General features: G+C 41.2%; 1 protein-coding gene across 3 annotated transcripts; it reads right to left on the reverse strand.

Annotated features, from left to right (window-relative positions):
* Window positions 1–65: 65 nt before the first annotated feature.
* On the reverse strand, window positions 66–26,688 carry LMLN (leishmanolysin like peptidase). 3 transcript variants are annotated; one of them, XM_075028840.1, is made up of 17 exons: window positions 26,600–26,688; window positions 24,053–24,150; window positions 23,917–23,947; window positions 23,322–23,404; window positions 22,722–22,839; window positions 21,679–21,857; window positions 20,907–21,012; window positions 20,561–20,655; window positions 19,595–19,712; window positions 18,205–18,312; window positions 16,444–16,520; window positions 15,706–15,816; window positions 14,817–14,949; window positions 14,069–14,228; window positions 13,182–13,312; window positions 5,755–5,965; window positions 124–4,254 (listed from the first exon to the last, which is right to left on the reverse strand). In XM_075028840.1, exons 1-17 carry the CDS (start codon window positions 26,609–26,611, stop codon window positions 4,160–4,162), a joined length of 1,866 nt encoding a protein of 621 aa, XP_074884941.1. In that variant the 5' UTR covers window positions 26,612–26,688; the 3' UTR covers window positions 124–4,159. The 3 variants fall into 3 exon arrangements, with proteins under 3 accessions (XP_074884942.1, XP_074884941.1, XP_074884940.1); XM_075028839.1 differs by lacking the exon at window positions 26,600–26,688 and adding an exon at window positions 24,469–24,630; XM_075028841.1 differs by lacking the exons at window positions 23,917–23,947; window positions 26,600–26,688 and having other exon boundaries at window positions 66–4,254; window positions 24,053–24,115.
* Between the last annotated feature and the right edge of the window lie 67 nt (window positions 26,689–26,755).

Raw genomic sequence — 26,755 nt, forward strand, 5'->3', positions numbered from 1 at the left:
TTCCCACAAAATAAATTACTGTTGTAGTGGTGGTCCTTTATTGTGCTTATTCTTGCAGTTAGTTGTCAGCTCTCAAAGACACGGACAAGAAGAGTCAATTTTCTATAGACATTTTATTGATGAACCATTTTCTCTTCTTTTGTATAACATACTTTTTGCACAGTAAAATAAGGAAATTTTTACTCCATAAATAACAAAAATTAGCCCTTATATCTCAATCCAGTCAAACTCTATGTAAAATAGTTTGTTCTATATTTACATTCCATAACAAAATAGGAAACACATGTTCAAGGTTGGCCAGTTCTCTCAAAACAGTTGTTTTATCTCCAAGGTAAGGTTCACATTAAAAAGGCAACATTCTCACTTTGGAAGTCTGGTAGTGTAAGTTCACATTATTTAATATACAAATAGACCCAACTCCTGAAGAGCGACACATTCGGCCAAGAAAAAGCTGGTTGTTAAATCTTGCAGGGGAAAGACTCGACCTGCTCAGCTGGCTGAAAGTCACTCTGAGGAAATGTGGGAAAGAAAGGACATACGCCTCCCTCTCTACTGAAATATATTCAAGCAGAAAGATTTGCAGGACAAGAAGATTTAAAAGCAACTTTCCCTTGTAAGGGATTGTGGATATGTCAGCTCTTAAATGACATCAGTCTTCCTAATTTACTAGTGCTCAGCAGAAAGAATGAGTTGCATTGGACTGACAGTCAATTAATGGGGGTCAAAATTCTGTTTTGGTAATTAACCTACATCCAAGGCCGTGACAGTCTCCCAAGACCTCAACTCATTTCAAGAGGAATGAATTCCCTACTTTTCAGTGTAATTTTACTTGCTGCATACTCCAGCCAAAAGCTATCCTTCCTCCTTGTAATTATTTGAAACACTAGAAAAATGTATTCCTGAAGTATGACCCGCCTCAGCTACTAATTGAAATGCTATAGATTTGAACTACCAGGGTAAAAAAAAGACCGCAAGACTAATTTACTTCCATAAGCAAACATGCTTAATTTAAAAAAAACTTCAAGCATTAATATGGACATGATATACTGAAAATGTTTCTGCTACAGACAAGCTAACTCATTTATCTCTTTGCACTATTTCCAGGGCTCCTGCTGGTCTACTCTGGTGAAAACAAAGGCTTATTTGGGCTATATTTCAAAATTTTCACATGTAAGAGATGCAATAGGATGGACTTGCCACAATATGGTCAGGACACCTAAAGTAGCTGCCTGCAAACTTTGTACTTGTTTAAAACCAATACCAACTTTTACACAGGAAACTACACTTAAGGCTACATAACTGATTGGTTTAAGCTACAATTTTAGCTGTGTTGTACGCTCAGAAATGGCTTATGCTTCCTACTGTATTTATTTTGCTCTTAAAAACCTGAGACGTGTTTTTACTTAATTCATCTTAAGATTTGGAAGTTCACAGCAGGCTAGAAGCTAAAGTCAAAGACAAACAGAACTGAGGTAGTCAGTTTTACTCAAATATTCTTTTTGACAGTCACTAATTCATTCTCACTTTAAATTGAACTTGACACATTTCTTGGCCATTCCGATACAGCTACAGCTGCTAACGCACTGACAGGATACAACATGTTGTATTTTGCCTACTAAAGTACCTTCCCCCCCGGCCACTCCCCAAAGTCACGTCCAGTTCTGCAGTTCACAGTCAGTTGAAGGGCTGCACATCAAGAAATTACGACTGAAATCTCAGATTATTAAGGCAGTAATAGTTTTACTTCACTGGATTCACTGATGCAGCTACTCAGCAGGTACCCGTGAATCTGACCACAAGAGCTCTGACAGGCAGACAGATTTTTCCCTGTAGGTACAATGCAATACAGCCTCTTTCTTTAATTAACGCATACAATTCAGAAGTAGGTAAGCATTGACTTTTTAAGCCATCTTTCAGTTAATTCTCAGGAAGAGAGAATAAAAGAAGAAAAGCCCTCAAGATAAACAACTGTGTAGAAGATAAAAATATTCACTTAAATATGACAAATTTCACACTTACACAGACAGGAGACTAGCATATCAAATACCAAGCACAATAAATTAACACCAGTAAAAAAGTTTGACAGTTATAAAGTTAACCAGAAAGTTCAGACAGTGCAAATATCTCACAGTAAGAAAGATTTCTTTTCAAGTATCAAAAGCATTGTTGTTGAGTGATACCATTTAAACTGTATTATTGCACAACAGACAAAATACAATATCAACCTCTGGGACCCAAGATGTATTCTCAAACCTTTATGTTTTCAAGGAATAAATTTACACCTACTGTTGACTGTGCATATATTAAAGTAATCAGCGTTCACTTACTAATCTAAGTGTTTCTTAATTCAAACTTGTACACATTTCAAACATTTGATTCCTAATTTGTATTGCTTCTCAGAAACACCTGTTTAAGGCTAGCCTAGGCCTTGTATAATTCAAAGCAAACTTAACCTGCAGTTAAGAAGGGGAACTAGCCCAGTGCAGGGTACTCTCTCAACTGTGATGCCTTCAGACAGTTTTAGGTTGCAGCTCATTTACCTCAGCAGTGTCAGAAGAGTTTCTTTAAATTAAAATAAAACAAGTCCAGTAGGCACAAAGATTTTCTTACAATTACAATAGAAGTCGTATTATTAAACAAGTTTAATTGTAGCTAAATAAATTTTACTCCATACCGCTTCCATCCTCCTACCTTTCATTTTAGCAAAGGATCTAGTCACTGACAATTCTAACATCACAGCACACTTAAGAAGCAGAGTAACGTCATCCTTCTCCCTATACTTGTATTTTTTTAGTGCACTGGGCACACCTGCTCCCTCAAGTTTAATACTTTTCCAGGAATGAAAACTATCCTAACAGGACAGACAATGGAATGGACCACATAAAAGTTTCTTTTACTCCAAAAAGGATTATTTGTAACACATTATATAGTCAGAAACAAATAAAAACATCCTTACAAGTGTCCTATAGAGCAGCTGTCCTTAGCAAGACAAATTTTGCTCATTTTCTTCCTCATATGTCTTGTCCATCAAGTGATTAATTTTGTACCAAGGTGTGCCCTCGTGTGGTTCAAAATGTCTGATTCTCTAACTTATTACAAATACTCAAATAATCCATAGTATTTGGACTAAGATTAGACTTGTCTTTACACATTCGATATAGTTTTTGGTCTAGAGAAGTCAATATGGTCCTGTAAGCTGCCATTGCTACTGGTTTGGCCTTCAACAAAAAGTGAGAACAGCTGCATTTAGGTTCATACTATTTAAAAAATAATAATGCCATTATTTAAGAAACAAACCAACAAAACTAAAAATAATCAGAAAACCTATCGCAATTTTACAGACTGGGTGTCAGTACTGCATTTGCCTAGCAAATTGCTCTGAGAATATTCAAACATTTGATGTATTAATTTTCACAGTAGAACTGGCACATGCTAAATGAGAATGGGATTTCTAGACAGTTGTTTTGGTCACCAGTCTGAAATTCCACTTTGTGCACATAGGAAGGTTTAAGCAAACCCCAAGAATTAGCCCCTTTACCACAAACTAGCATGACTTCTGAGAAGCCTCCAAGCTGCAGAATCCAGTTGTGGAGACAACTGCCAACCACTGATCTATCCCATTAAATTATTTCTTCCCCCCATAAATTGTAAGAATTGACAAAACAAACAAAAAAATTCCCACACCTGTTTAGGCCTGCATTATTAGCAGTAATGACAACTGATTTTTACATGGCTTTTGACTAAACCACTGAGGTATATTTCCAGTTTGAGGATGCTTTGCTACCAGTCACACAGAGGACGTAACAAAAAAAACAACCTTCAGTTCTATTACAGAAGAGTTCTCATTTCAAATCTTGACCAAGTTGCCAGGTAGTCTAACACAGTTGGCATAGTGGATCTTGTTACTGCGTCAGAAAAATCAAAGGTTGCAATTCAGAAAAATACTGGCACTTATTGAGATGACAAGGTAAATTTTCCTCCTCTCAAACTGCTTTTATCAGTACCTCCCTGACTACCGTCTGCACCAATACTTGCCAGGAGAGACGAGGTTCAGCAGAAGACAGCTGCCTGCAGAGACAAAAAAACTCAACGCTCCACAATAAGGAGTGCAACATGATGGTATATCATTCTGGAACATCTTCTTGCCCCATGCTTAACTCTATGCGCAGAGAAATAATCCTGTTAGCAGGGGAATTAAGTTAGCCATCAATAGCCAAAGGGTTACAACCAGGCTAGATGAGCAGGAGCATAAGTCTAAAATAAAAAACAAAACACCATAAAGCTTATAAATTTTATATTTAAAGAGAAGCTAATATAATAAATAGAACACTAAAAAACACCGAAGAGCAAAAACATATTTGCAGTAGTCTGCACTGATTTATTCTAGCTTTCAAGCCTAGGAATTCATACCAACCAAGTAACATGATTATTCGTTTTATAAATAAATAATTTTCTGCATTACTTCACTAACAGCAATTAGGAGAACAAATGAGAAAAATTTATCAGTATTGCAAGAAAAGAACAGGAAGTTCCCTATGACATGACTGGGGAGAAGCAGCATTTCAAAACCAAAGACTCTTAAAAGACTGTTTTAGGTCTACTTTTGATCTGTATGGCTGTAAGTCATATTAAAACCCAAGCCACAAAATACCAAGCTGGAGAGGAAAAAACAAAACAAAACAAAACAAAACAAAAAAACGGGGGAGGAGGGGAGGGCAGGGGGACACAACACCAAACCCAATACATGAGTCAGGGAGTTTGTCCATATGGTATGGTAGGTAATCACACAGCCACGAGGCTTAAGAAAACCACAAGCATAAATATAAACTTGCACAGATAAAAAACTTTTACAATACATACATACACACACGTGTGTGCATGTGTGAGAAACACCAAGCATGAATTCAAATAAATGCTAGAAGATGCGAATCTCCTAGGTTACAGCCTTCTCGTGCTAAAATCTAACTTAGAGAAGTCATTCCACCAACAATTGAAATGTTGCCATCTCAGAGACAAAACAAAACTATTTGAAATGGTACAAGTAAACCCAAGTGCACCACTTTGAAAAAAGAATCAAGCGTGTAAGTAAACAGGTTTATTTTTTCCTTGAAAACTGCAGTAGAGACAGCACATCCAACAATTAAAGAATTAGTTAAAGGCTTAAAAACAAGCCACTAGTGCAAAATAATGTAAAGACTGCTCTCTTTCATCAATTGGCTGTTTAAAAAGCCACCTGTTCTTGACAAAAAATTAACTGGTAGTCAGTAAATTAGGTTTTTTTTCCTCCTTCAAAAAGCAAACTGACACCTATCTTTCATGTTCTAGATTACAGCATTAACATTGTCAATGGGAATTTATACAAGCGAGAACTCACTTTCCACCAAGGTGATAATTTTGGAGGTGATAAAAATGACACAGCCTTCAAAACACAGACCAGGTTTTCTGGTAAGGTGCTAAGGCTAAGGCTAGATTTCTGGGACCATTACCAGAAGGAAACATGACATGAACTAGTTATATTTCAGACACATTTCTCCTATGTTAGCCACTATCCTGATCCTGGAAACAAAAGCATGACTGCACAGCAAAAAGCAGGGCACCTTTGCCACCTTCCTTTAACTCTTATGCCTAGGATCTTAGAATAGCCAGGCTATGGCTCTCCTTTCCAGTTCCCTAACAGTCAGAGCCAACACAAACCTTTAGAATTTTCAAAGGTTAATATTAAGTTTCACTTCAGCAAATCATAAAGCAACTTACCAATTGGTGCAGCTCTTGTTAAGTTAGAAGCTGGAGGATCCCGCTCTGGGGGACAGGAGTCACAGAAGTCCAAACAGGCTGGGCAAATCAGATTCCCAACATGCATCCAACCATTCATCTGAATGCTCACAGTTAATACCTGACCTGAGCGGCTGCACAAGTACACAGTGTCCTTGACCCAAACATGCAGCCCTTGTGGAGAACAAGAAACCTTAAAATAAAAGAATAAAAGTCAAGTCTGTATTACGATTTATCAGAAATGTGTTTTGGGGGTTGGAGGCTCTTTCAATAAGTAAATACTACATTCAATAAACACCTAGTATTCAGCAAACACCAAAAAACATCTGGTATCATAAATTAATTCTAAGTATTTTAATGCACTCAGAGCAACTATTTGGTTCAAGAATGCTTTAAAGCATTGACTGTACTCTTTTTGTGCAATCATGCAGATCATCAACTGAGAACGAGTAAAATTCGGCTTCTGCTAATGACTACTTTTTTAGAGTTCTGCTGCTGATGGAAGTGACTCCTTTAGTGAGATAGTCTTGAAGAGAAGGATAACGAAAAAATAAGTGACATGCATAGTGCTTTCCACCTTTGAAAAACCAGAGTGACTAATTAACATTAAGCTTCAACTACAGAAAATTCCAACGTAAGTATTCCTACTTAGCTGTGGAGAAAGTGTTACAGGGATAAGACAGATGAAGTCCCTAGCAAGACTGGAAGTAACACACAAGGCATCCCAGTGGTCACACACTTAACTGGATGCGTGATCTAAACTACAGGCTTACGGTTGGAAGATATTTATTTTCAAAGCATATCATATAATCTAGTGATTTAATTCAGAGAAGATCATACACAGTGTTGTCGTGATTTAACCCCAGCCAGCAACGGAGCACCATGCAGCCTCTTGCTCACTTCCCCCCCACCCAGTGGGACGGGGGAAAGAATTGGGGGAAAAAAAGTAAAACTCATGGATTGAGATAAAGACAGTTTAATAGGAAAGAAAGAAAATAAAAAGGAAAGAAAAGGAAGAAAATAAAAATTATAATAATAATAAAATTACAATGATAGTAATAAAAGAATTGGAATATATAAAACAAGTGATGCACAATGCAATTGTTCACCACTCACCAACCAATGCCCAGTTAGTTCCTGAGCAGCGATCCCTGTCCTGGCCAACTCCCCCCAGTTTATATACTGGACATGACACCACATGGTCTGGAATACCCCTTTGGCCAGTTTGGGTCAGCTGCCCTGGCTGTGTCCCCTCCCAACTTCTTGTGCCCCTCCAGCCTTCTTGCTGGCTGGGCATGAGAAGCTGAAAAATCCTTGCCTTAGTCTAAACACTACTCAGCAACAATTGAAAACATCAGTGTGTTATCAACATTCTTCTCATACTGAATCCAAACCATAGCACTATAGCAGCTACTAGAAAGAAAGTTAACTCTATCCCAGCCAAAACCAGGAGAGTATCCACCTCTTATTCTATACCATTTACATCATGTTCAGGTCCCATACTTTCCAATACATCCCAACTAATCACCATCACCTCTCCTGTCCTTTATATATATATATATATACACACATATATACATACACACACACACACACACACACAGATTATCATTCACTTAGTCTACAGGCCACTCCTATGAAATGTCCATTGAGTTCATTTAGACCATGACTGGGCTCCATCTGTCATACCAGTCTTTCTGGCAGGAGGGATGGTGCAAAATCCGCTCACTTGGCAGAGTGGGATTGGGCTTCAGTAGGGTGTGGTGAGTGGGTAGACATTGGACACAGCAGGAGGATGCTGTGTAGTGGTGGACTGTTGCATGCTGGAGTCAGTTCTGGTTCCATCACTACTGCACTTCACTCAATCACTTCATTTTATCAAAGTTTATTCTTCCTTAATCTAAGTGAGCCTTACTGTAATACCATTGCTACAGCATATAAAATATATAGTAATGATGACATACAGTGGCAGGGTTATATAGCAATTAATATCATACAATTTAATTTATTGGCTAGTCTCACCTAAAAATCAAATCCCCTTGAGGCATACATCGGAACTCCCCGTCCTTTCACATCACCCACCAGATCCTTGAGCAAAAGCAATCCCACAAATGGGTCTGCATTTGCCTGAGGCAGGAGTAACACAGACTGTCTTCTCTAACATGTTTGGTTTTTTTAATGTGCGCTACAGGGACTTTATCCCCTTCTCCAGTACGTAAGAGTTCTGACTGGGCAGGGCCAGCCCAATTGGCAGATCCTCTGGTGTTGACTAACCAGGGGGCTTTTGCTAAATGCATATCCCAATGTTTGAAGGTTCCACCACCCCTTGCTTTCAACGTAGTCTTTAACTGTCCATTGTATTGTTTGATTTTGCCGGATGATGGTGCACGATAGGGGATGTGATATACCCACTCAATGCCATGCTCTTTGGCCCAAGCGTCCCTGAGGCTGTTTCAGAAATGAGTCCTGTTGTCTGACTCAATTCTTTCTGGGGTACCTTGTCACCATAAGACTTGCTTTTCAAGGCCCAGGATGGTGTTCCAGGCGGTGGCATGGGGCATGGGATATTTTTTCAGCCAGCCGGTTGCTTCCACCATTGTAAGCACATGGCACTTGCATTGGTGGGTTTGTGGGAATGTGATATAGTTAATCTGCCAGGCCTCCCCAGATTTATATTTCAGCCATTGCCCTCCATACCACAGGGGCTTTAACCACTTGGCTTGCTTAATCACAGCACATGTTTCACATTCATGGATAACTTGTGCAATAGTATCCATGGTCAAGTCCACCCCTCCATCACAAGCCCATCTATATGTTGCATCTCTTCCCTAATGGCCTGAGGTGTCATGGGCCCACCAAGCCATAAATAGCTCACCCTTATGTTGCCAGTCCAGGTCCACCTGAGCCACTTCAATCTTGGCAGCCTGATCCACCTGCTTGTTGTTTTGGTGCTCTTCAGTGACCTGACTCCTGGGTACGTGAGCATCTATGTGATGTACTTTTACAACCAGATTCTCTAGCCAGGACACAATATCTTGCCACAGTGTGGCAGCCCAGATGGGTTTACCTCTGCGCTGCCAGTTGCTCTGCTTCCACGGCTGTAACCACCCCCACAGGGCATTTGCCACCATCCATCACTGGCCACTTTTCTCATTCAGCAATGTTTAACGCTAGCTGGATGGCTTTCACCTCTGCAAACTGACTCGATTCACCTTCTCCTTCAGCAGTTTCTGCGACTTGTCATATAGGACTCCATACAGCAGCCTTCCACCTCCAATGCTTTCCCACAATATGACAGGACCCCATCAGTAAACAGGGCATACTGTCTCTCATTTTCTGGCAGTTTATTATACAGTGGGGCCTCTTCAGCATGCACCACCTCCTCCTCTGGCAACATTCCAAAATCTTTGCCTTCTGGCCAGGCCGTGACCACTTCCAAAATTCCTGGGTGACTGGGATTTCCTATGCGAGCTCTTTGTGTGATTAGTGCAACCTACTTACTCCACAAGACATCAGTTGCATGATGTGTAGAGGGAATCTTCCCATTGAACATCCAGCCCAGCGCCAGCAGTTGGGGTGCTAAGAGGAGCTGTGTTTCAGTACCAACAACTTCTGAGGCAGCTCAAACTCCTTCATATGCTGCCAATGTCTCTTTTTCAGTTGGAGTATAGCGAGCCTCAGATCCTCAATATCCCCTACTCCAAAACCCTAGGGGTCAGCCTCAGGTCTCCCCAGGTGCTTTCTGCCACAGACTCCAGGTAGGGCCATTTTCCCCAGCTGCGGTATAGAGCAGATTTTTAACACCTCATCCTGTCCAGACTGGCCAAAGGGCTACTGCATGAACAATCCCCCATTTAATTTGTTCAAACATTTGTTGTTGCTCAGAACCCCATTTAAAATCATTCTTCTTCCAAGTGACTTGATAGACATGGCTTACAACCAGACTTTAATGTGAAATATGCATTCCCCAAAAAACCACAACACCTTAGAAAGCTTGTGTTTCCTTCTTACTAGTCAGTGGAGACATATCTGTTATTTTGTTAATGACATCCATCGGGATCTGACAACATCCATCCTGCCATTTTATTCCTAAAAACTGGATCTCCTGTGCAGGTCCCCTGACCTTACTTTGTTTTATGGCAAAACCAGCTTTCAGGAGGATTTGGATTATTTTCTTCCCTTTCCCAAAAACTTCTTCTGCTGTGTTGCCCCATACAATGATGTCATCAATGTATTGCAGGTGTTCCAGAGCTTCACCCTTTTCCAGTGCAGGCTGGATTAGTCCATGTAAATGGCAGGGCTATGTTTCCATCCCTGGGGCAGTCAATTCCAGGTGTACTGGACGCCCCGCCAAGTAAAAGCAAACTGTGGCCAGCACTCTGCTGCCAGAGGGATTGAGAAAAATGCATTAGTAATATCAATTGTGGCATACCACTTGGCTGCCTTTGACTCCAGTTCATATTGAAGTTCTAGTCTGGCACGGCAGCACTTCATTCAGGCCACAACAGTCAACTGTTAGTCTCCACTCTCCATCAGACTTTCACACTGGCCATATGGGACTATTAAAGAGGGAGTGAGTTTTACTGATCACTCCTTGGCTCTCCAGTCAGTGAATCAGCTTATAGATGGGAATCAGGGAATCTCAGTTCATGTGATATTGACGCCAGTGCACCATTGTGGTAGCAACTGGCACTTGTTCTTCAACCCTCAGCAACCCCACAATCGAAGGGTCTTGAGAGAGACCAGGCAGGGCAGGCAGCTGTTTAATTCCCTCCGTCTCCAATGCACCTATACCAAAAGCCCACCAGTACCCCTCTGGGTCCTTAAAATACCCTCTCCTGAGGTAGTCTATGCCAAGGATGCACGGAGCCTCTGGGCCAGTCACAATGGGGTGTTTCTGCCACTCATTCCCCTTTAGGCTTACTTCAGCCTCCAAAACAGTTAACTGTTGGGATCCCCCTGTCACACCAGAAATACGGATGGGTTCTGCCCCTTTATAACTTGATGGCATTAGAGTACACTGTGCACCGGTGTCTACTAGAGCCTTGTACTCCTATGGGTCTAATGTGCCAGGCCATCAAATCCACACAATTTAATAAACCCTGTTGTCCCTTTCCTCCCCCTGGCTGGAGGCAGAGCCCCTCTAATCCCGGTCAGAGTATTCGTCACTCACTTCTTGTAAAACTGACTTAGAAATCCCTTCAGGAGGATCAGAAGTAAGATCAGCCCTTCTACTCTGTCTGGAAACTGCAGCAGCACAGAAGAATCCCCTTTTGTGGATGTTTTTCCTCACAACTCATATACCCGTGCATCTAGGGTCAAGGTAGGTTTTCCATCCCACTTCCTCATGTCCTCTCCATGGTCACGCAGGTAAAACCACAGGGTATCCTATGGTGTGTACCTTCTATATTCTCTGTCTTGAGAAGAGGAATGCTCACTCCTAATAGCTGAGATACTGGTCCATACTGGTGGGGAATATGACTTTTCGATCAGTTTGGTCAGTTTTTCAGACTTTTTGGACAGTTTTTCCACAGCTGAGCACAGGCTTATAGGGAGGAATAGAGATTTTCTTCATACTGCATACTACATTCTTTCACCCACCATTGGTGCCTGTTTGTCTTTCCAGGTCAGTACTGGAAATGGGTTGACATACGACAATGGTGTGCTCCATACAAACTTCTGCCACGTGCGTCATGTGCATTGGACTTCATCTGGATCTCTGGGTAATTGCACGTTGTCTGGGTGATAAAAAAAATCATCTCTAGCATGGCTAGTTCCCTCAGGTACTGGATACCTCTCTCCACAGTGGTCAACTTGCCTGGTTGACATATAACATCTTCCTTGAAGGGGTACCTTTCCTTCACTCTTGACAGGAGTCACCTCCAGAGGCTGAGGGCTTGCGTCCCTTTTCTGATTGCCTTGCCAGTGCCACCTTCCCTAGAAAGTGATCCCAGCTGCTTGGCTTCCCTACCCTCTAGTTCCAGGCTACTAGCCCCATTGTCCCAGCATCAGAGCAGCCAGGTAATAACGTGCTCACCTGGTTGACAGCTGAAATCTTGTTGCATATCCCGCAGCTCGCTCAGGGATTGCGATCAGGTGATTACCTCTGGTTCCGCCTCTTCCTCCTGTTCTCATGATGACCCTGGTTCATCTTCATCCCTTACTAAGCAAACTGATTTTTTGGTGTATTTCTTCTGCATTCGGGAGACTGATACTGGCACAGGTTGGTTCTCTGGTTCAGCTGCAGTGCCTGTCGCAGGGGTTGGAGTAACTGCCACGCCTGTCGTTCTGCTGTCAGATCCAGAGACATTCTCTTCCCCTTGAGGGTACTGAATAGTGTTGAACAGGGCTTGGTAGACATGGGCCGGGCCCCAGCACATTGCAGTGATTTGTCTCTCTCTGGAATTGCCAGGGTGAGAGCATACTTTTTTCAAATACTTTACTAGTTTTTCCAGATTCCGCACTTGTTCAGGGTAAAGTTCCAAAACACTGGACATGCCCACTGTCCTAGGTACTTGCCCATTCTATGCCACACACCCTGCCACTCATAATTATGCAGCCTCTGGGCAGATCTCTGGGTGATATTCTTAAATAGTTGTTTAACCCTAAACAAGACCTGAACCCCATTCAGGAACACACTAGCTCCTAGCAAGACCATGCTGGTTTCAACATCCCAAGGAAATGCAAAATTTTCAAAATTCTCAAACACTATAGTAATTAGCCTGGAGGAGAAGGGGAAGGTAAAGAAAGGTGTCTTGCCCATAGATTGGCCCTCGGAGGAGAAAAGGTAAAGGGTGTAATTATTAATAGTTTCCGACAGATGGCTCCCAAAGTATAGAGGCGATGACAATGCTGAGTACAAATACCGGATTAGTCCCACAACCAATAATTTTATCATACCATAAGCCAGTGTTACACAGTACAGCAAAGCAAAAACCTTAATCCACCTCCCACGGATGATAAGCAGCAGCACAGGGACTATATACAGCAAGCAAGGTGATACATAACACAACTCTAAGAACGAGTGCCACAACTCTAAGAGCCAATAAAGCAACATTGTGACCAGCAACTATTAAACTAATATAATGAATGCTTATAACAAATTTGTTTTAACACACTCTGGTCAGATCTGTCATTATCTCAACCCTTTGGACCCCACATTGGATGCCAAAAAGGACACTACTTAGCAACAACTGAAAACATCAGTGTGTTATCAACATTCTTCTCATACTAAATCCGAAACATAACACTATACCAGCTACCAGAAAGAAAATCAACTCTATCCCTGCCAAAACAAGGACAAGTGTCCAGATGCAAAGTTCTAACAGTCATAGCCTACATTTTATGCCTGACTTTTCCCTTTAGTGTTATTTTAAAAAAATAAAAATAAAACCCCAACACATACTTACTTGATAACATCCACTACCCCAGTCAGGGTAGCTGAGTTTCCTCCTGCACTGTTCCATGACAAAAGCAGATTTCTGAATAAGACATACAGAGTTTGGTCCATATTTCTCTGCACCATAGTTTTTGGTAGGATCTAAGGTAGAAAGAACATACTGAATTGCAACTTACTAGCAGAATAGAAAGTCCACATCAACTTAATATGCTATAATTAGTCAGTGTCTCCACATGCAATTCAAGGCTTACTTTTGGAATCTTTCAGACTGTTAATCATTATATTCAAGACAGCATAATACCCAAATTGATAAAGTGGGAAGAAACCCAAGATTAAAAAAAACAAAAACAAAAAACCAAGCACTTTCCATCAGAACTATGTGGTTACGTTTGCCCCCAGGGAGTGCTGGCTCTGGTGGCTTGAGGGCAGAGATTGTTTCTTTCTTTGTTTTTTTAGACAACTGCACAGATAGGTAATATCCTACAGCATTCTGGAGCTCCACAATATTGAACATTCATGCACTACCCTAGGAGACATACCCATGTTCTGGTAATTTGCAAAGCTCCTTGCCTTGAACAAAAAACCTATAAAGGTGGAAAGTGGAATCATTTTTCAGAGACTCAAAAAACAACCAACCAACCCACCCCCACCCTTTGTCTTATATTTGGATCATTTGGGGTCAATTTCTGTTCAGTTTTTATGCAGTTCTTGTATTAGATGTGTTTGCTTCCTAGGCGTACAAGGTGGTTGTGCTGTGCTTCTCACCTCAGCCCAGCTTTTACACAGCTAGTAGTGTAAAACTAATTTCACATCCATTTAGTTTGGATGTATAGCAAGTCCATTCCAGATTAACAAAGGTAGTCTTTTAAATACAATACTGAAGTCCTGAAAACTGACCTGGTTGGTTTTCAATTATTCTACAGTCCGAGCTGCGTTGAAATTCACCACTTAAATGCCAACTGAATTCTTGACTAAAGGGACAATAGTCAGCAATTTCTACTGAGCCACCGTAATAAGGCAATTCTTCTGCTGGTACTCCATTAAGATTGTCAAAATACTACAAAACAAAATAGGTAGTGAAGCAGTTTGTGCAAAGACATGCGTACAACTGTTTTTTAAATAGAACCAATCATTACATCTGTAAGAACATCAACTATTACTACTCAAGAATGCTATAAACAGCAACTTGCAATACCCATGAACCAGATGAGCCAGAAGTATATAAATAATGCAGAGAGATTCACATTTGCACATATCATTCCCCACCCCTTTCCCTGCCCCTCCTTTGCAATCATAGCATTCTCTGAGATGAAACAGAACAAATTTCTTAGTGTGCAGTGACACAAGGCAGCAGACTGGGTGAAGAAATACCTCAAACAAAACTTTCTGGGGGACTTCTGTTATACAGCAACATTTCCATCTTATATTTCGCTAGATGGCCAAGCGACATCCTTATTGTTTTATTAAGATCACAAGGCTTTTTTTCAGTCTCCAGACTCCTTATAATAAACTAAACAGACATTTTTCACAATAGCCATTCTTGTCTACTCATTCAGAAGAAAAAAATGAAACAAATATAATCACCTGGCTGTAATGCACAAGAATGAAACAACTTAGTTATTTGGTAAAGTAAGATCCATTATACCTGATATTCCTGAGGTAACTGCTTTGGAAACTTCTGCAAGTTGCACACTGCTACTGCTCTTTGGTCCTGTCTGCAGGTTAACTGCAAAGGATTACTCCTCAAAGTGTCGCAGTATGGACTGATTAATTGCCTCCTCGAAGAAAAAAAAAAAAAAAAGAATAAAAATCACATTAGATCACTTTAACTGCTTTTCATAGTTTAACTAAGCAATCTGTCAAGACTGTCTGTTCCCACTCTCCCCCACACTCGGTCAATCACACAAAGAAGAACTGACTTCTTCTCTGGAGGCTAATTATTGTTATTTGTCTGGTTATGACCTTTCTAATTTAAAGAATATCAAGCCAGCAAACAAGGTTAAAATGCACTCACCTATTTAGTTTTAATGACATCACTTTGTAAACTTTAAAGAAAAAAAAACATACAAGCAAAACAGGCCCACTTGCAGCTGTGCCCTAGAAATTTATGAGCATTGTAACGAACAAACAAGGAAGGCTTTGTTTTGAAGATGCCCATCATCCCCTTCTGTTGCTTTAAGTACAATCCAGTAACGCAAAATGACACAGGCTGCATTTTCAATTAAAAGGTACAAAATTACAAAGCAAACACTTTTAAATTAAGTCCCTCCCCTCTTCTCTAAAGCATAGCCCTCTTATAGTATAAATGCATTCTACAGCCTAAGATGTTTAGCTCTGTATTTACTGGGTGGGATGCTTCTCCCCTTAATACATTTGGTGCGCTCCTTCCTGTGCATTCTGAAGGTTCTCAGGACAGCACTCCTTGTTAATCTGTATCTACCTCTACTTCTTTTTACTGAGTTGCATTTGAAGGACAAATATAAACAAGCAGCAGGGTTTCTTCTTTATTTTTTTTAAACAGACTGTATTCTTACTTTTGTCTCTTTTGGTCGATCCAGAATTTACAGCTCTTCATTACAAAGTCACAGCCTTTATTGCGTCCCCAATCTAATTTCTCTGCCATGCTGTAATTTGCTTTATACCAGCTGTAAAGGTATTTTGGAATGAGAATATAGTTACTTTGAAAATTAGTGTTCTGATTAATAAAAAAGCAGTTCAAAGAACTTCATATTATGCCTTAAGGTCTTCAAATGAAGAAAAAGGGAAACTGCATCCCTTTCTGTCTATAACAAAATATATTACAATTTCACTATTTTTAAAGTCACAATGAACTAAAAGAAAATTTTATTGCTTATTTGTTCAACAGCAATGCATCGTGATCTGCAAAGGAACAATGCACACAGAAAGATGACATTTTAGACAATTTATGCTTTCTATCTGCAAGAAGAGATGAAAAAATAATCAATACATACTGCATGCAATTGAGACAATACCTATATTAAGAAAAAAGTAACCAGACACTACGAACAGTACTATGCATTGCAATGCATAATTTTTTTAAGGCTAGATTAAGAATGGATGGGGTTTGAAAGAGATAAAGAAAAATTAACATACTAGGTATAACTCCTTGTCTAATTTAATGCTAATTATGCAGATTATCAACTGTGTTGCAGATGGATAAGCACAAGTGCATCAATTCCAAATAAAATCAAGTACAATGAAAACCAAACACAAATGAACTAAAAAAACCACTCATTCTTATTAATTCTTACCCTGTGTCTTCCATCAATGCTAAAGTGATCCTGGAAAAGACTCGATTCTGTGTATGGGATCCAGTCATTGCTTCATTCTGAAAGGTAGCAGTTACTACTAGCAAGCCACTGAAAATCATTATTGTAAGAAAATGCTTCCTACGAAAAAACATTTTATTTCCAGTCCCTTCTTACTATTGACAATCAAATCCCAACCTCTTTCATAAAAGGTATCAAAAGTGCAACTGCCTTCCCCACTCCATCCTACAAAGCTTCAGAATTCCACAAGTCAGAAACCTCATTCCAAATTCCAGCTAAACCTTATTCATGACCAACGTGTACTTGTTTTTCTTCAGGCAAAATAAAACTCTTCCTTCTTCTAGCATATTTATCAGTAGCAATGACACCAAAGGGAGACAGAAGATGTGGTAAGATGAAAGCCAAGCTCATTTAATTTTCTTGTGCAAGACTGATTTTTAGTTTTCCTAGAATTTCTAGTAGTCCTTTTCAGGAGCAAGGTGCACAGGACACACGCCTAAAAGGAACACAGCACTCTGAAGGAAGATTTATTACAGTGGCAGTGGAATTTTCCATCTTGTTTAAAAATAAGCAAGTTCACACCAGAAGAGCAACTCCAGTCACCCTGGAGTTTCCTAATCATCTTATAAATGGCAATTTAACACCCATGCCTTTTTCCCGCTCAGTCATTTCCAGCTGATAAACTTCAGGGTTACAGCAAAAGTCACTCACCCTTAATTACACAACTCTGAGATTTCTATTACTGAAATTCATCTCATTTCTATTATTTCTTCAAAACATGTAGTTTTCCAGCCTTCCCTCTCCACTAGCGTGGTTAGGAGGAGTTACCACCAGCAGACTTAGTAGCGCCAAATTTGCTCTCTCTACAGTACTTAATGAGAGTTGGATCAAGACCAAAACCAAACTATACAAGTTACTTTCCAGATACAAACTTTCTCTGGAAAGGTGGAAAGGACACCAGTAATAATCTCCTTTTTGTTAATCCTATTCAATCCTTAGAATTATCCTCATTCTAATGGCAGTCTTTCCAGTTGGCTTTAAACTACTGTTCCACACCAAAGGTTACTGAAAAGCAGGAAAAGCTAACAATTTTGGTCTCAAGAAATACGCATTTTTCAAGATTACTTCCACAAGCAGGTCTGTCCTGAAGCATTTCCGTTCTTGCTTACCTCACTGCATACAACAATAACTAGAAAATGTATCTCTGCCAAAAATATCACCAAACACAAAGCTATAAATAAAAATAGGCTTAAATGCCAGGAGGAAAATAAGTGTTTCCTTGATCAGATGAGGTTCTGGAATAGAGATGGCAAAAGCTAACCCCAGGGCACATGAATAAAGGTGAAGTCAAGATAATTAACTGACAGAATGATTAAATATTTGATGTATAAGAAGCAGAAGGTAACAAAGCTGAATTGACTCAAAGGAATACCCCCTTTCCCCTAAAAAGGCAGCACAACTTCTCAAAAGGAGAAAGGCCTGACAAAAGTAAGAGACATTTAGTTTTTTAGTAATCAGCTTATCTCAAACTCATACTCTGAGACTTAGCAATAAGGTAAAGAGATTTATCTAGAAATTGGACATTTAAGTATTTGTAGTTCAGTACTGTTTGTGATATATTTCAGTGAGGTTTGATACATGTGCATTTTCAAGGCTCCAGTAGGTACCACCATAAACCTAAAAATAAAGGCGGGGGGAGCAGACATTCCCACATGCCCCTCCATTCCTAATATCAGCACTAACCTCCAACAATCTCTTCTCCCAGTGATTGAGCTCAGTACCCATGCCACCTTGATTTTCAAGCTCCATTCCCTCTAGAATTGGACAATTAAAATGTTTTCGAGCTTCTTCCTAGAAAGAAAACATTTCAACAAAACTCTCAAAATATTGAGACAGATACCCATATGCAGTCCTAATGTTCTAGAATTATCTTTTAAAATTATTTCAGCATTTCCCTTTTCTACCATCTTGTTTTCTTCCAAATGTGAAACACTTCTACTAGGAGGCTGACTAAGCCAGCAAGTACCCTGACACCAAGCCTAACAATCTGTCTACTTATCTCCTGGAAATAAATGACGGAAGTTTACAAGAATAAAACAGCAACAGAACTAGCTGAGAATAGCATGTACACACTAAAGACCATATAAAAAACAAAACAAAACAAAAAACCCCACACAACGCAGGAGCACTACAACCCTGCCTCTGTCAAACATTTCAGAGAAAAAACACTTTTTTTATTAGGAAACTGTATGTGTCAACTAGTTCTACACGGGGAAGTATTTTCTGCAAAATATTTCAAAATCTTAAAAGGCATCACAGCAATGCTGTGGTCTCATGGCCAGGAGCCCAGCCTTTCCCAGTGTGGCACTACCCAGGAGCACCTTTAATGCTCTGAACAGTTTGACCAGCATGGCCAATTTTCAAAACAGGGATAATTAAACCAAGTTTGCTTTATATACTGTGTTAGATTTAAAACAAACAAAAATATTATTTGTGGCCAAATACAATTAACACTGTACCTTATTTCCAATACCAATTTATTACACTTAAGCATATGTTCTGTTGGGGGCAGGGGGGAGAGTCAGAGGTGTGGGAAGCAAGAAAGATTTCCGGGAATACTTGGGGAATTTCTTTTTAAATATGACAAAGTGTTAACTGCATTATTTTGTAATCAATAAAATTAGAAAAAGATTAAAACAATGCTTTTAAAGAGAAAAATAGAAAATAGGATGAGCTTATAAATGAGACAAGCAGTGACAACGCTATCTGTTAAGGCAACGGGAATACTAGGTGTGTAAGTCTGCAGGAGAATATCTAAAGAGTAGGATTAAGGAATCTGTTCAACATCAGTTTTGCTTACCCTTTTATAGTTTACTTCACAGTCCCTTCATTGTCTCTTACTATGTCAATTTATTTATTTCATACTGTCTGTCAACCATTTTCCACTTTACTTCAGATACACCCTCTCAGCCAATTACAGTCTCAGTCACGTAGTTTTTGGCCCATACTTTCAGGAAAAGGGTATTAAATGTTAGGTTATTACTTCTTAAAGAATAAGAAACACTTATGACTCGAGAATGTGATGGTAACCTTGGCATAAAAAGTTCAAAAGTTTAAGTTAATCCACACTTACAACTACACGAGGTGTTATCAGAAGATGAACAGCATGGCGCAGCATTTTGCCACCACGTACGTCCCATAACCTCACTGCTTTATGAACGACTTTATTGCTCCACTGATACAAACCTAGACTGTAAGAAGAATGTTTTGGTTACAAATCTTTCCCACAAATACACACTACTGTGCAAAGATTTATTTCTGTAAGAAACAGAATCATGAATAACCTCTATACTTCCTCATGCTTTCTTTAGTTTAAACTTATTATGCAACATTTCTCCTTTGTAAGATACGTGCTCATTATATACATAACTCTGATTTAATAAGCCAAAGTAAGATTATTAAAAAGAGGTCTGTAGACTCAAGACATATTTTCTACTCTAACTGAAAGTGTAAGAAATTAAATAAAAATCCTCAGAATTGCTATTATAAAAAGGAAGGTGAACAAAACCAAAAGCTCTCTACCCTTCCACCTCCAAAAAAACCCTAGAAGAACATTTCTACAGTATCAACTAAACAAAGAAAAAAAAATGCAAACTGTTCATTCAAAAACAAGTCAGAGAAGTCACACAGCAGACTGCACACAATGTCAGTTCTGGATATCTATAAACCTTGAATGATATATGTCTTAAAAATGAACTGCACTGACATTAGACAGACTACAGAAAATACAAGCCTTAATTTAGTAAGTGTTCAGTAAGCATAGAAATTTAAGCATGGGTAATTTTAACGCTTAACTTCAAGCCTCCTGATAAATGAAATGCTGCCTTAGTTTGTAATATATGTGGATAATAAAATTGCTTAATGCCAACGTAAAGAAAGACTAAAAAACCACCACACACCAATGTTGGAACATAATAAAGGCAAAGCATTCTAATAATGGAATCAAGCTGGATTTTCAACAGGCAAGAATACGTCCTAAAAAGGCAACGTGAAAACATCCTTCAATGGGAGTACTGAGAGGTCCAAAAAAATAAAATACCTTTCATTAAAAGGAGGGAGTCCATCTGCATATCTTGCTGTCAAAGGTTTTCCATCATCGTCACGATAAAATGCAAACAGCCCAGCAGAGAAACCCTTCAAGTTAAAAAGCAAGCACACAGAAACCTTTGGTAAGACCTTCACATACAAAGTCAAATGCCATGAGTTATCACACCCACCACAGGTACGCTGGAAGTACCACACTTAAAGGTGATTAACACACTAACTGAAGGCGGCAAAGAAAGAGCTTTCCTCCACCAAACATCCTTCTCTTGCAACAAGCTGGAGGTATGTGAGGAAGCAGGCACAAATTTCAGGGAAACACATTTTTTAACATCAACCCTCACCAGTGCATGGATGATCTCATGTTTCACTGTAGACAACATGCCAATGAATTCCTGAGCTTGCGTTGAAATCATATTTGGACACAAGTTAGCATACCCTGCTATTGGCCTGGAAGACAGTTTTAAAATTAAATTGTTTTCAGTAAAATACTAGCAAATTCAAACCATATTCACTTGACGATGCAGAAAATTTAAAAGAAAATGGAGACTAATGTAAAAATAAGTCCTTCCAAACAACAAAAGTAAGTCCTTCCCCCAATCATTTATAACTAGTCTGTTAACAATACAATGACTAGTTTACTGTTGAAATGGGGAGGAATGGGATGGGATCAATCGCTGTATTCAGTATTCTGCACAGGTGTTAGTGACAACAGTGTACAGATCTGAATTTAGGTAAGACAGTATAGAGGTACAAAGTGTCTGTTACAATGACTACAACAGAACTAGAAACAAGAGCCACATGAATAGAGTCCATTTGCATTCTCCTTTAAATTTGTGAAAGTATGACATTCACTTCAACAGAAATCAGATCTTGAGATAAAGTTTAGGCAGTAACCGTGGAGGATTAGCTTTGACTTAAATGCCTCAGCTTTGCAAGTTATGCACTATTTGATGGTTTTGTGGTTTTACGTAAATACAGTGCTTGTCTATTTCAATAATGACTTTTGCTTTGTTGTATTATGCAACAGGCAAAAAACTAAACTCCACATCTAAGCAATTAAAAAACTCAAAATTTTAATTTAAAAAAAGAGTTTGTAACGTAGGGAATACTTGCCTGTCCATTTCAGCTTCCAGTTGGCAGTAGGCTGCATATGCAATGATATTTTCATGGCCACACCTTTCAGTAGTGAGAGCACTAACGTAAAGTACAAAGTCAGCATCTCGAACCCCTTCTTGGTCAGGTAAGCCAGTGGGTCCACAGAGCCATTCACTACCATTGCACACCCTGCATTGCTTTGACAATGTTCAAACAGAACAATTAATATACTCTAGCTATGACCAAAATTTTGCATGAAAAAATTAAATTAGCTTGAAGCAAAAAATAAATCCCATTGTAAGACAGCAGAAGATGACAAGAGTCCCTGTGAAAACAGTAAACAAAACCAGAGCCAAGGAATAACTTTCAAATGACTAGCTCTTTTGATTTATTAGACACCAGGAAGGTGGCAACTTTTGGGAAAAAAAGAAACAAAACCCAAGAAACAACAAAACAAGCCTGCCAAGCTAGATATCCCGAAATTAGCACCTACTAATTAAAAAAAAAATTTGGCTCACAGAAAGAGTATACATAAGTAGCAATTGCATTTCACATGTAATCTGGTACATTTTTAATACTGTAGTTGAAACTTCAAGCCAAGAGAAAGAAAGAAATCTGCTGATCACATACTGTAGTTGAATCAAAAATTCATGCAAGAAAACAAGTTAGAAGCATCTCCTGCACCATGCTCCTGGCTCGGTGGATAATCTCTTTAAAAAAATAAAAACTTACTAATTCTGTGAAAACCTGATTCATTGAATAAGGTGAATAATGAAGTGACTAGTAGCAATTTAACAAGCTTTGAATCTCATCCTCTCTGTACAGTTCATTACCACACAGACTTGGAGAATAGTAAACAGTCCAGTTTTACCTGACTTTTGGTTCAACAGCATAAACTAAAGAAACTCCCACTAACTCCAGTTGTTCTATTCTGCCACTCAAACTTAGTGCTCTCCTGCAAACAGGTCACTTATGCACAGTTAGCGATATTAACTTTTTTATTAATTTCCACAAACAATAACATTTCAAAGGTTAAGCAGCACTTGGATGGCTTAGCTTACCTGGAGGTGTTTCTCAGGAACTATAATCGGTCCACATCTTGTATGGCCTGCGCAGGCTGCTCGGCAGTATCTGTGAGGGTCAGCTTTCCTCCTTAAGTATTGGTTTGTTGCACACTGCCTTCAATCAAACATGAAAGACGGTCAGCACTGTTTTATTTTTAAAAAGAAACTGTAAAATAGTCTTACAGCACCCAGAAACACTGTAATACAGGTGTTTAATGTAACTTCCCTTCAGTGGTGAGAAATGTCATTTATCCTGCTCTGGAAGACACAACATTTCCAGTTGTTAATGAAGTATCCACAAGTTCAGAAAGAGATTAGGAACAGGTTCATAAATGGGGGTACCTGTGAAAGGAAATAGCTGGCATGCATACCCTTTAAAATCTCTGACATAACAAATGTAGATGTTGATCATGGAAGGTTGGCAGATTTGGGTATTCACCCTAAATAGCACCTGCTGCCACCACTGGGTCAGATAGGTGACTCATCTGATTCAGGAGGGCATTTCTTACACTCTCATTCTATTCTTATTTTAAAGACTATACAAGGCAATGTTAAGTATCAAACATGGCAAGTGATTTTCAACAAACTTTCACATACCTGCTTAGTAATATAGTACCCATGGATTTGCGCACTTGAAATGTCTTCTCCAGATAAGATATAGCTTGTGGAAAAAGTTTGTTCTGAATAGAACAAAAATAAAAGTCACCCAGTAGCAGTGCAGACATAACCCACCTTAAAAGCATTAACTGCCAAGTTACATGAAACTTGCTAGATGTTGCGGTACAGCAGAATAGCGAAAATCCGGACTTTCTAAGAAGTTCAATTGTTATCAATATCTTTAGGAAATATTTTGTTTCAGTATTCCTGCGTTTTGTTATTGGAACGACAAAATGAGAAGGGAGCAGGTATTAATTTAAATGCACAGCTTCAAAGAGGCTTTAAAAACTACATACATATTGCTCACTGAAACCTTTGCAGCTTGGGACATAGCAAACACCTGTCAAATGACATTCAACAGAACATTGAAAGTATCTGGAATGGAGGCAAAATCTGCATACAAAGCCTTGGTTTCCTGGACTAGAGGATATGGAATTGCTGGTATTTGAAGACTTTAATTAAATTGGCCTTAAACTTAACTTCATCCGTGTAATAAAACATGCCCAAACAAAAAGGGGAAGCAAGTATGACGTACCTTTATAAGGTGTCTTTTCTCAGGTAGCAAACTATATTTAAAAGAGCAAAACAAACCAAACAGGCTTTAGTTAATAGGATTTCCATTCTCAGACACGGAGGGAAAAAAAAAAAATTCGCCACAACGTTATACTCACTCCTCAACACTTCTGTCGTATATAGTCTTAATTCTTAGCTGTTGATCCACATTTCTCTTCAAGACGTGATTTTCCTTCACAGGAACTTGATAGACAACCTGGCCGGGAGAGGAACAAGCCGCTGGCTTAGGCGGCTCACCCGGACAGCCACACGGGCCGGCGCTCCCAGGCCCCTCACTCACTCCTTGCCGCCTGCGAGAGCACCTTCCCGCCCTTCTCCTCACGCACCACCCCGCCGCCCCTACCGACGCCACACACCCGGGGAGGGGGGGGGGCGCGGGGCCGGACCCCGCACGGCTCGGCCCGGAGCAGCCGTGAGAGGACGGACCCAACAACGGGAGCGGGAAACGCAGGACCGCTCGCCCGCCCTCCCCCAACCCCCGGGGCCGCCTGAGGAACCCCCGCGGCGGCCCCACCTCCTCGCTGCCGGGCACGCGGTGCTGACAGGACGAGGAAGAAGCGGGAGAAAGGCCGGCGGCGCGGCCGCAGCCCAGCAGCAGCGCGGCGGTAAAAGCGGCGAGCAGCGGCCGGTAACACCGGTAAGGCCGGGGGCGCCCGCCGCCCGGCTCGGCGGCCATCTTCTACTACCCTTCCGCCGCGTCGCCATGGAGGCAGCGCCCTTGGTAGCGGCCCCCGCCAATAGGAGAGCGGGGAGCGCTGGAGAGGGTGGGGCGGAGGCGACGGGCGCTCTGATTGGGCGCCGCTCGCGGAGGGGCGGGGCAGCGGGGCGAGGAGGTGAGGTGAAGGTGAGGGAGGGCGCGCGAAGGCGCGCGCCGCAGTGCGATGAAGCGCCGTGCAGCGCAGTGCGGTGCAATACAATGCAACGCAATGCAACGCAGCGCAGCGCGGTGCAATACAATGCAACGCAATGCAACGCAGCGCAGCGCGGTGCAATACAATGCAACGCAATGCAACGCAGCGCAGCGCGGTGCAATACAATGCAACGCAATGCAACGCAGCGCAGCGCGGTGCAATACAATGCAACGCAATGCAACGCAGCGCAGCGCGGTGCAATACAATGCAACGCAATGCAACGCAGCGCAGCGCGGTGCAATACAATGCAACGCAATGCAACGCAGCGCAGCGCGGTGCAATACAATGCAACGCAATGCAACGCAGCGCAGCGCGGTGCAATACAATGCAACGCAATGCAACGCAGCGCAGCGCGGTGCAATACAATGCAACGCAATGCAACGCAGCGCAGCGCAGTGCAATACAATGCAACGCAATGCAACGCAGTGCAAGGCAACGCAACGCAATGCAACGCAACGCAATACAACGCAATGCAACGCAACACAACGCAATGCAACGCAATGCGGTGCAGCATTCTGCAGGGCAGCGATGCAGCGTAATGCAGTGCTCGCAGGGGCAACGCAGTGCTGTGCAGGTGAGCCTTCTGCACAGCGGTGCAGGGCAGGACCGCGGTGCGTGCAGGGAGCGCAGCGCAGAGCAACGCAGTACTGCGTGGAGCAATGCAGCGCATGGGGGTCAATGCAGCGCTGTGCCAACAACGCAGTGGATGCAGCGCAGCACAGCAGTGTGCAGAGAAATGCAGTGCGTGCAGGGCAACGCAGCACTGTGCAGCGCATGCAGCGCTGGGCGGTAGATTGCAGCGTGGTGGGGAGCAGCGCAGCACTGTGCAGAGCAATGCAGGGCGATGCAGTGCCGTGTGGTGCGATGCAGTGCAGCACAATACAGTCAGATGCAATGCGCGGTGCGGCACAATCCATGTAAGCGCAGCGCAGCGTGATGCAATCCAGTTAGGTCCACGCAGCGCAATGGGGAGCTCTGCATCACACTGCTGCCCGAGATTCAGTGCACCCCACAGGGCTCTGGTTGCCTTGCCGCTATTAAAGCCAGTTTGGGGTTGGGGTGCCAGATCCCCAGTTCGATGAGGTCCCTCATTCTCTCCCCGAGACGGAGCTCCTTGTCCCTGGGAGTCCTGCACCTTGAGGAGTTTGCTCCAGGCTGTGAGCCTGAAATCCTACTGCCTAGAAGCAAAGGTCCTTCTGTGGCCGGCCTGCTGCAGCCAGCCCATCCCAAGGCTCCAGTCGAGGGCTGGGATTTCATTTTTCACATGTAACATGGCCTTTTTGCAGCTTCTCAGTCCACAAACACTGTACAACAGAGTATCCCCAAGTTTCTAGTACGGAAACTACTAAAGAAACTTCTACCACCACCACCTGGGATAAAAATTGTCTGGGTTGTTGTAGTGCTTCATCCTGCAGCTCAGAAAAGCACCCAAAAAAAGCATATAAGGGAGAAAAGCATCCTCACCTTCTCACAGGGAGCAAAATCTAGTAAAGCAGGAGTGGGTTAAACTCTGTTTTACTTTAAATGGGAATTAATGCAGGACATTAATCTGAAGTGTTGCATGGGCATCTGCTGTGAAAAGCAGAAATTTTTTGTATTGCCACCTGCCACCTACAGCTACCGTAAGCACTTTTCCCCTTTGCAGGCACTGAGAACATTGCAGCGAGGTTTTAAGACATGCTGGCAGCTATTTGCACCACATGTCTCCTTTGGACTAAGGCAGAGTAATTTCACCTGTATGCACATTCATTCCGTATGCACAGATCTGTCACTCAGACAATAGAAGAAAACAATTTCATCTTCTAAGCCTTTTCAAGCTTCTCACTATTTGTAGCATCACTGTAACATAAAGGTAGTCAAATGTAAAACAACACTTCGACTTCAGTAATA

This window comes from Buteo buteo, chromosome 5, assembly GCF_964188355.1.
Source record: "Buteo buteo chromosome 5, bButBut1.hap1.1, whole genome shotgun sequence".
NCBI classification, from domain to species: Eukaryota; Metazoa; Chordata; class Aves; order Accipitriformes; family Accipitridae; genus Buteo; species Buteo buteo.